This window comes from Panicum virgatum, chromosome 9K (assembly GCF_016808335.1).
Source record: "Panicum virgatum strain AP13 chromosome 9K, P.virgatum_v5, whole genome shotgun sequence".
In the NCBI taxonomy this organism is placed as follows: Eukaryota; Viridiplantae; Streptophyta; class Magnoliopsida; order Poales; family Poaceae; genus Panicum; species Panicum virgatum.
This window is the reverse complement of record NC_053144.1, coordinates 17,396,869-17,407,519: the sequence shown is the minus strand read 5'-3', so window position 1 is coordinate 17,407,519 and position 10,651 is coordinate 17,396,869. Positions and strand designations below refer to the sequence as shown.

The window sequence follows — 10,651 nt, the reverse complement described above, 5'->3', positions numbered from 1 at the left end:
TGTTTAGTTGCAAAATTCAAATTCCAAATATATCACATCGAATGAGAATTTTACATGTATGAAGTATTAAATCTAGACGAAATAAATAATTATTTGCATAGTTTGCTTGTAAATTACGAGACGAATCTAATGAGCCTAATTAGGTCATGATTAGACACTAAATTGCTACAGTAACCATGCGCTAATGACGGATTAATTAGGCTCATTAAATTCGTCTCGTAGTTTACATATTGTAATTAATTTTGTGATTAGTCTGTATTTACTATTTAGTACTTCAAATGTTTAAAAAATTTATTTCAAAAACTTTACACCCGCAACTAAACGAGGACTTCATTACAAAAATGGCATGGTACAAATAGAAGAGAACCACTCCCAAATATGTACACAGAAAGTACAGATAAAACGTAGTATGTGATGCATTGAAAATATTCAGTTTTTTAGAGCACACCAGTGCTAGTCACACGTGAACCAAAATGGTCCATCTGTAGCATCATTGCATCATGTTGACTCTTCTACACGTTACACGACCGTACCACTATCTTACAGATCATCCCTGCATGAACAAGTATATATACGCAGATCCCAGCTGCTGTGCCAGTGGCTGCTTCTTTCCCAACCTTTTGACAGTTTGGCGATTGGCATACACAACTAAACCATCAAACCGGAAAGGTGTTCGCCTAAATTTCGTATGAGATTCCGACTTTCAGTAGCTTGCCATGGGGAATCGATAGCATCTTCTCTCCCTGCATGAAGTTCTTCCTTAAAAAGGAGTATACGTAGTTCACGACGATCTTCTTAAGGAGCGAGGACTGAGGCCTTGCCACCACCTCAGTCTCCCCGAGGATGTACACCACACCTTTCTCTGTTTCTCTCTGGATGAACTTCTGTTCCTCCTCAATCCTCGCTAACTCAACGATGTTCATCTTTGATGCCTGCTCATCAACTCCCATCAGTTTTACAATGTACTAAAATAAAAGTATAAAACACACACAAAAAAAACTCAGCTAAATTAATCAGCTACCTGAATCTGTGGAAGGCGGTTGCTCAGACCATTTGACAGTGTTGTCAGCTCGGAGAAGGATTGGATTGGCGTGATCATCTCCTCAGCATAGATGGCATGCCGTCCAGAAGGCTTCTCCCGAGATAAGCTCTGGTCGCGAGAGATTGGGTAGCTCATACTCTGCACCTCATCTGCAGAGTAGAGGTTGACGTCTCGTATGTAGTACTGGAGAGACTCGACAAGCGCATGGACAAAGCCTTCTGCCTCCTGATCAAGGGAGTCCCGGTACCCATACCGTGCCACGCATCGGAACACCTTGTACTCCCTGGGCTCTACTTGCCGGAAGAGGAAGCGCTCTGAGGCATCGACATGGGGAACGTGCAAGTGCTTGATGGAGACGAAGACAAGGACCGAGTGAATGGTGGGGATCTTCTCGATGAGGTGAGGGAAGATGGGTGGGATGCCTTGCACCAGCTCAGTGTAGAACAGCCCAACTCCAGAGACCCTCTTCAGATCATGCTGCTCGAGCAGTTCTTTAGCCCTTGTAGGGGACAGTGTGTGCTTCAGCTCATATTTGTACCGTTTGGCGTGGACATAGTGCCAAACAATCATCACCACCATCAACACTGCCGACATGGCCACCGGGACGTACGGTCCATGGGTGAACTTGTACAACACTGACGATAGGTAGACGGACTCTATCGGAATGTAGACGACGAAGAAGAGCGCGATCCACCAGATACTGATTTTCCAGACCAAGAGCATCACGATCGTCATCAGCAGCGTCGTGATGATCATCACAAGGATGACACAGATTTCTGCTCGCGTCGATCACGAAGACGCATGGACACGGTTAGAGATGATGCTTTTATAATACAGTAGTAAGTGTTTTGGTAATGTTTGTACCACACTGTTCTTACCATGAGCTTTTCCGATGATGGTCGTTGTCTTGAAACTGACAGTTACGAGACAAGCAGCTACGCACAGCAGCAAGTTGACTTCAGGAACATACAGTTGCCCGTGAAATCGCCTCGACGTGTGCAGTATCTTGACCCTCGGGAAGCAACTGAGTGTTTGTAGATGCGAAACCGTTGCGAAGGCACACGAGATCATTGCTTGGCTTCCTATGATGGATGCCGCGATCGCCAAGATAAATGTCGGCCAAAACAGAGTGCCTGAATTGACAGCAACGAAGAGCACATACAACTCATTAATTTTCAGAACAGATGTTCATAATGGAATGAAAGATGCGTGTTATTCAAAATATGTGCTTACTTGGAACTGATCTATAGAAAATATCATCAAAATGTTCTGGATGCTTCCTTAAGTATGCTGCTTGCCCGATGTAAGTTAGCAATACGGACGGCAGTAACCCAAAGCTAAAGCTTAACTGAAAATTAAGTTCCAAAAGTAATTTTGCTCAGTACGATGATAATACATGCCTACTAACTTAATTGAAAATTAAGTAGTACTAAGACACAACGATGACATGTTGCTTGTCTACCGCATACCTGAATGGATCTAATGCTGAAGTATCCGAGATTAGCAAATAGAGCTTCTGTTCCTGTAAACAGTAAATAAGAAATGAAGATCTTCCCTAATACTAGCTAACTAGGAAGGCTATGCGCGGCTAGATGTTACTATCTCTAATGTTACATTTTAAATTATTTAATTATTTATATTTATTATTTGTGCGGCTAGGTGTAAGTATATTTAAAGTTGCCCTTTTTATCGGCTTTCATAAAGCAATTTTTTGTTGACAAAAATCAAGATCTATTAAAGTTATTTTGAGGATCAATAATTTGATTTTATTTTCATACTCCTTCTAGGTTTGAATTGGATACCATTTTGAGATAGTTCTAAGTTTGTTGTTGTATACGTTGATTAAAAAATATTTAGTTTCACTAAAGTGTAAATTTTTTAATAGTACTCAAAGTTGTGTTTTGAGGATCACGTCAATGGCAAACAGATTATTATTCATTTGGAGTTAGTATTATTTTTGACATAAGAAATTTTTTGAGCATTTTTTTAAGTTTATGTGTTACAGTTAGTTAATGTTGTAGTGTAATGTTTTATTTATTTAATTTGGATTCTAAGTCAATGATTTGTGGTAGCTTCTTGGCGTCTTCCTCGTACTCACCTACTAGTATTGCTGTTTCTTGTTTGCTGTTATCTTGGTTGATCAAGGGGAGAGACAAAAAGAAGATGTTTACTCTCTCATTCCTAGCTTAATTTATAGAATCGATAGAGCGTGTGAATCCTATTCACCTCCAACCATTCATTTCTTTGTTGTAGCCCCTAATCCAATAATAGTTCTTCCACACTCCACACTCCACTCCTCCGCGCCGTCCACTCCGTATCTGCGCTAGCTTATGGCCTTTCCTTTTTCTCATTTTTCTTTTTTCTTATTTTTTCTCATCCCCTTATCGTTTTCAATGGAATATGGTTTTAGTGCACCTATTTTGTTCATCTCTTAGCCTTAGGTACTTATTTAATCAATTTAAATATGCTGCAACTGATTTGACTAAGATAGTGAGATCAATAATGGTTGACATAAGGTTGTTTCTGATTTTTTCAGCACCATTTATTAGTCTCAACATGACTTTTGACTCAAATGTTTGTAAATAGAACACATATTAACTTTGTCAGTATATGTTTTGATTGTATGCTAAAAATAATATTACAATTATTCAACTAAAACAATAGTATTTATCGGTAAACTGTGAGGCTACAACTTTTCCACTTTTTCCAATGTGGTGCTGTGGGGTGCAAATATTTTTCTGAAGCTTGTTCGGAATTTTATTTATCAATGTTTATGCCTGTAGAAAAAAGGAATTAAAAATTATAATAGTAATTTTTAAGAATCTCCTAGCTTACTCAATGCTAGTCGTTTGGAGTCTCGTTACTATGTTACATATTGGATTAGTTCCTTTATAATGGCATGGTAGGCTATATTTAGTTAGACACAATGGTATTTTGGGCCGATTTTTATCATAATGGCAGTATGTCATTAATTGGATTAGTTTCTTTATAATGGCATGTTGGGCTATATTTAGTCAAACAAAGTGGTATTTTGGGCCGATTTTTATCATAATGGCAGTGATGGGTAATTTTATTTTATTTTATTTTCTTCGATTAACGTGGAATTTTTTAGGCCTTGAGATCAAACGTGGAGGCTCTTTTTGTTGGCTAAATAATAAGATATCTCAGTACACTATGAGGTTACAACTTTTCTACTTTTTCCAGCGTGGTGATATGGTTTGCAAATATTTTTTTGAAGCTTGTCTGGAATTTTTTTATCAATGTTTATGCCCATAGAAAAAATAAATTAAAAATCATGATCATAATTTTTAAGAATCTCCTAGCTTACCCAACGCTAGTTATTTGGAATCTCATTACTATGTTAAATATTAGATTAGTTTCTTTATAATGGCGTGGCAGGCTATATTTAGTTAGACACAAGAGTATTTTGGGTCAATTTTTATCATAATGATAGTGGTTAGATTAATTTCTTTATAATGGCGTGGTGGGGCTATATTTAGTTAGACACGGGGGTATTTTGGGTCGATTTTATCATAATGGCAGTGGTGGGTAATTTTAATTTATCTTATTTTTCGATTAACGTGGAAATTTCTAGATCTTGAGAGCGAATGTGGAGGCTTCGTTTGTTGGCCAAATAATATAATAATAGATTAGGTATTCAAAATATTCTGAGTGATCTGGCTTGCTCGGTTAATTATGTCAAAGCTATTCGTGCCAACCTGTGAAAACAAGGAGGATGTCACCAAGCGAGACCCATCCTTCCTTCTTGTTTCTCCTGAAATAGTCAATGATGTATTTCGGGTTGAAGGACCTCAAGACGCCGACATCATATTTGATCAGGTTATATAGCCCGACTCCTCCAATCAGAAGCAGCCACAGCAGGATGATTGGTGCGAACGAGTAGCCAACTTTGTCGGTTCCGAAGCGCTGGATGGCGAACAGAACTACCAAAATTGCCACGGTGATCCATACTATTTGATCTGTGTGAAATTAAGAAAAAAAAACGTTTTGCATTAGTTGATCATATAGCTAGCATTGACCAAGTCAGTATTTTTTAACTGACTAGCTAGCTGCAGTTAATGCCTTCTAAGCTTAAGTCATGATCTTCAGGGATAGCAAAATTCAGAAAAAGATAGGATGATGACCTCTACCCATTTCTTTCAGAAAAGAAAATGTTCTGAGGCATAAACATGCTACATGTTTTCTTCTTATTACCTGTTGTCAAACCAGGCACCTTTTCCCTCAACCCACCTACAGCTGACAGTACTGAAACATTTTTTGAGGACAAGCAAGGATCAGTTCACGCATTGTTAACACCTCCAAAGATTTTGATTGTGATCAAAGAAGAAAAAACTGGCGATGAAGTATACCTGAAATAGGAGGGGTTAGAACAGCGTCGCTGATGACCATCGCAATGGCGAGGATGGTCAGGAGGAAGAGCGAAATTTTTGCTGACTTGCTTGTCTCAAGCAAATTCTTCAGCCAATTAGCTCTCCTCAGTGTGGCCGACGGCTTCCCATGTTTGCTGTAACCGGAGACCAGTTCGTCCTCGGACTGATGGTTGGGGATCAGGCTGACCTTGGCGTACCTCGATATCAAAGAGTAGAGTGCAAATGTTCCTCCTGTTGTGGAACAACGAACAACCAATCTCGTTATGTATTTGCTATCCATTTTTTTTATCGGCCTGGGGAAGAACTAATGGGCGTCGAACGATCGAAGCACTGACCATCCCCGTTGTCGTTGGCGTGGAGGGCGACGAAGACGATCTTGATGACGGTGAAGAGCACGAAGCTGTAGATGATGAGGGAGAGCACGCCGAGGACGTCGTCAGGGTGCCCGACGCCGTGGTCGAAGGTGGCCGAGTAGACGTACAAGGGCGACGTCCCGACGTCGCCGTACAGGATGCCCACGCACTGGAACGCCAGCCGCAGCGTCCTCCACCAGCTATCCTGCAGGGTGCAATGGGTAACAGAAAGCAACGTGTCAAGCTGCTACTACCATTCTATTCGGCTGCGTGTGGTTGGACGAACTTGGTCAGACGAACGAACCTGCTCGGAGTGGCCTGCTGCGCCGACGTGGTGATCGCCCCTCACCGCCTCCCGGAACAGCGAGTCCTGCCGGTCGACGGCGGAGGACGGCAGCGACGCCACGTCGAGGCCGCCGCTCTCGACGTCGGCGACGACCTCCAGCCGGCGGCCGTCGTCGTCGTCCCTCTCGCCGGCGAGAACCATCACAACGATTATTATTCAGGAGCGACTGCCCCCCTGCAATTAATAATGTTCTTTCCTCCTTAATTCTGCACCACTCTATCTTGCCTGTTCTCTACATGTAGCAGCCTGCTGTAGTCCTGTGTTCAATGTTCATGGCTGATCACCGCCTGTTTTATAGGCGCTGGTGTGCGTGGCGGCATGGTCCATCGATGATTCGGCGCCGCCTCCACGTGGTTTCCGGGGTTTAAAAACTGCAGCTTGCTCCATTACTTGACGGCAAGTTACTATTCGAGAACTTGATTAGTCGATCTACGTCAGGTTGGGCAGCAAATGAGTCGCTTGCGCTGCGATCGATCGTTTACTTGGAGGGGCGCGCGGCGCAGCAACTGGTTGTGATCGAGATTTGACTCTGTGATAGAGATGGAATTTTAAAGGACGCAACGCCTTATATGGCGCAGGCTCGGCAGGGCTAGTACCTCGGGCTGGCAGCGACAGGCCGACAAAATCGCCAGCTTGGCTTCGGTTTGCACCGGCCGGTCACAAAGTCAGAACTGATTTGGTGTGTCTGAATATCTAGTTGATCATGCATTACGAATGACCGAGGAGAGACTCAGAGACATGAATATAATGACAGGCTTATATAGTATATTACATTCAGTTTTAATTATGCATGCTACCACTCGTATAGCTAATTAATAGCTCTCGATCAACTTCTCTTCTTGAGACGTACTCTACATCCCTAGCAAGCTAAGCTCTCTTCTGACTTTGGAATGAGCAGTCACCCTCTTGGATGCCATCGTTGTGTGTCAAACACAGCTACGTAGTATCTGCTACACGCTCCCACACACTGTCGTCCAAAGGCATGAGATGCGTTAGTTAGGTCTCATACATAGACGAAATTGCGAATTTGTGTACGAAAGACCAAGCCCCCAAGTATGTGATCGATGTAGGATGTGCAACTCCATGTGGGTGTTTATTGGGAACATGCTTTTGCTATGATGATGTAATAATCGACAATGGCCGTATGCATTGGATGATGCAAAAGTCAGATCTTTATCAATTTTCTAAAAAAAATGTGTGTTTATTGGGAACTAGGAAGGCCACCCGCGCATTTGCGCGGTTAGATGTTACCATCTCTAATGTTACATTTTAAATTATTTAATTATTTATATTTATTATTTGTGTGGCTAGGTGCAAGTATATTTAAGGTTACTCTTTTTTAATCGGCTTTCCTAAAGCAATTTTTTGTTAACAAAAATCAAGATCTATTAAACCTATTTTGAGAATCAATAAATTGATTTTATTTTCATACTCCTTCTAGGTTTGAATTGGATACTATTTTGAGATAGTTCTAAGTTTGTTGTTGTATATGTTAATTAAAAAATATTTAGTTTCACTAAAGTGTAAATTTTTTAATAGTACTTAAAGTTGTGTTTTAAGTATCGCGTCAATGGCAAACAGATTATTATTCATTTGGAGGTAGTATTATTTTTGACATAAGAAATTTTTTGAGCATTTTTTTAGGTTTATGTGTTATAGTTAATGTTGTAGCGTAATGTTTTTATTTATTTAATTTGGGTTCTAAGTCAATGATTTGCGGCAGCTTCTTAGCGTCTTTCTGGTACTCACCTGTTGGTGCTGCTGCTTTTTGTTTGCTGTTATTTTGGTTGCTCAAGGGGAGGGACAAAAAAGGTGAGGTTTACTCTCTCATTCCCAACTTAATTCGTAGAATCAATAGAGCGTGTAAATTCTATTCACCCCCAACCATTCATTTCTTCGTTGTTGCTCCTATTCCAATAATTCCACATTTCACACTCCACTCCTCCACGTCGTCCACTCCATATCCACGCTCTGGCTTATGGCCTTTTCCTTTTTCTCATTTTCCTATTCCTTTTTTCTTATTTTTTCTCATCCCCCTTATCGTTTCGAATGGAATATGAATTTAGTGCACTTATTTTGTTCCTCTCTTAGCCTTGGGTACTCATTTAATCAATTCAAATATGCTACAACTGATTTGACTAAGATAGTGAGATAAACAATGGTTGACATAAGGTTGTTTCTGGTTTTTCATTGCTATTTATTAGTTTCAACATGACTTTTGACTGAAATATTAGTAAATAGAACGCATATTAACTTTGTCTGTACGTATTTCGATTGTATGCTAAAAATAATATTACAATTATTCAACTAAAATGATAGTATTTCTTGGTAAACTGTGAGGTTACAACTTTTCTATTTTTTCCTGCATGGTGCTGTGGTGTGCAAATATTTTTCTGAAGCTTGTCCGGAATTTTTTTTATCATTGTTTATGCCAATAAAAAAATGAATTAAAAATTATGATAGTAATTTTTAAGAATCTCCTAACTTACCCAACGCTAGTTGTTTGGAGTCTCATTACTATGTTACATATTGGATTAGTTCCTTTATAATAGCATTATGGGCTATATTTAGTCAAACACAGTGGTATTTTGGGCCGATTTTTATCGTAATGGCAGTGGTGGGTAATTTCAATTTCTCTTATTTTCTCCAATTAACGTAGGAATTTTTAGGCCTTGAGATCGAACGTGGAGGCTCCGTTTGTTGGCCAAATAATAAGATATCTCAGTACACTGTGAGGCTACAACTTTTCTACTTTTTCCAGCGTGGTGTTATGGTGTGCAAATATTTTTCTGAAGCTTGTCCAGAATTTTTTATCAATGTTTATGCCCGTAGAAAAAATAAATTAAAAATCATGATCGTAATTTTTAAAAATCTTCTAACTTACCCAACGCTAGTTGTTTGGAGTCTCATTACTATGTTAAATATTGGATTAATTTCTTTATAATGGCGTGGTGGGCTATATTTTGTTAGACATATGGGTATTTTAGGTCGATTTTATCATAATGACAGTGATTAGATTAGTTTCTTTATAATGGCGTGGTGGGCTATATTTAGTCAGACACAGGGGTATTTAGGTCGATTTTTATCATAATGGCAGTGGTGGGTAATTTTAATTTCTCTTATTTTCTTCGATTAACGTGAAAATTTCTAGGCCTTGAGAGTGAACGTGGTGACTCCGTTTGTTGGCCAAATAATAAGATAATAGATATTAAAAGATGTCCACAATAAAGCTATGTATTCCAGCATGGCAAAAAGAGGAAGAAAAAAATTATAAGTACCTAAATTAAGATTCGATCAATTATTATTGCCTAGTCTATCAGAGACCTATAACCTACTGTGATTTACTGGTTTTGTGGAAGACGGTGAGTGTTCAAGTAAGTACTGTTCCTTTGATCCTGGCATGCATGAACAAGAATTCAGAAAGCAGACCCTTTTTTTTATGATAACAGAAAGCAGCCATTAGAATTCAGAAAGCTAAAACAATTGAAGCCTAATATTGTTTCTACGGGTGACCGTAGGTTAACTTACAGTCGAAGCCCCCACGCTCGCCAAACGCCACACCAACCCCCGTCCTTCCTAACTTTTTTCCCCTTCTTCCTTTTTTTCCTTCCCCCCATCCCTTTCTGCTCCATGAGCGGCGCGGCGGGCTGCGGGCCGGAGCGAGGAGGCGCCGCTTGTCGGCGGGCTGCGAGGCGCGGCGGGAGTGGGGAGGCACCGCTCGCCGGCGGCAGGGAGGCGCGGCAGGCTGCGAGCGGGAGCGGGGAGGCGCCGCTCGCCGGCGGTGAAAGTGATCGGGTGCTCTAGCCTAACAGGGGGAGGGAGTGAATTAGGCACTCTAAAAATTTTAACCTATGGCTCCAACTAGTTTGCACAAAACTTAAACTAAAAACAAGCTATCTAGATGTGCAACTACGGTTCTTTTGGTGTGAAACTCTCATCCCAAAAGAGTTTAGCAACATATAGCCAATCCTATCAAGATACTACTCTATGAAAGTAAATGCACACAAGTTGCAATATGAAATGCGGAAGCTTAAAGAGAAGGAATGAGAGAAAGCAAACTCTCGACACGAGAATTTATCTCGTGGTTTGGATTGCCACAAAGGCGCCCCTACATCCACGTTGTTGAAGCACTCACAAAGAGTATCGCTTTCCGGCAATCAAGTCTCTTCCATGAACACAATCACGATCACCTTGATCCTGGACTTGTTATGTATGGCTTAGGCCGTCCCTAGCCGTCATGGCCTCCCTGCGTGGTTGTGTCATGGTGGAGTTCATGAGCTAGTTGGAGTCGTCGATGGTATGTACTCGGTGGTGACGATCCAAACGAATCTATTATGTGAATAATGTCTTCATGTCATCCGATCTATTTAGCGATTAAGTATCTCCTGGGTTGACGCTTGGGAGTACCTCTTTTGTTGATTTCGTTCTTTCTTTGGTGCACTTGTTCTTAGATCTATTCTTAAGATAGGTCACTTAGGGTGTTCTTGTAGCCGTGGTGGCTAAGGGTTCATGCCGGACA

At 40.7% G+C, this 10,651-nt stretch overlaps 1 protein-coding gene across 1 annotated transcript; it reads right to left on the bottom strand.

The window, feature by feature from the left end:
• Nucleotides 1–392: 392 nt before the first annotated feature.
• LOC120650497 (potassium transporter 21-like) lies at nt 393–6,376 on the bottom strand. The gene is made up of 10 exons (XM_039927648.1): nt 6,091–6,376; nt 5,769–5,991; nt 5,413–5,664; nt 5,258–5,308; nt 4,762–5,022; nt 2,512–2,564; nt 2,276–2,390; nt 1,921–2,175; nt 1,022–1,818; nt 393–932 (listed from the first exon to the last, which is right to left on the bottom strand). Exons 1-10 carry the CDS (start codon nt 6,271–6,273, stop codon nt 678–680), a joined length of 2,445 nt encoding a protein of 814 aa, XP_039783582.1. The 5' UTR covers nt 6,274–6,376; the 3' UTR covers nt 393–677.
• Nucleotides 6,377–10,651: the final 4,275 nt, after the last annotated feature.

What these genes read in the sequence shown, in the direction of transcription:
- LOC120650497 (XM_039927648.1), bottom strand. Translation starts at nt 6,273, where the DNA reads ATGGTTCTCGCCGGCGAGAGGGACGACGACGACGGCCGCCGGCTGGAG. An exon ending in CGCCAACGACAACGGGGATG is followed by an intron (nt 5,665 to 5,768) that starts GTCAGTGCTTCG and finishes GTTCCACAACAG; the next exon opens with GAGGAACATTTGCACTCTAC. An exon ending in TTTCTATAGATCAGTTCCAA is followed by an intron (nt 2,176 to 2,275) that starts GTAAGCACATAT and finishes CTGTCAATTCAG; the next exon opens with GCACTCTGTTTTGGCCGACA.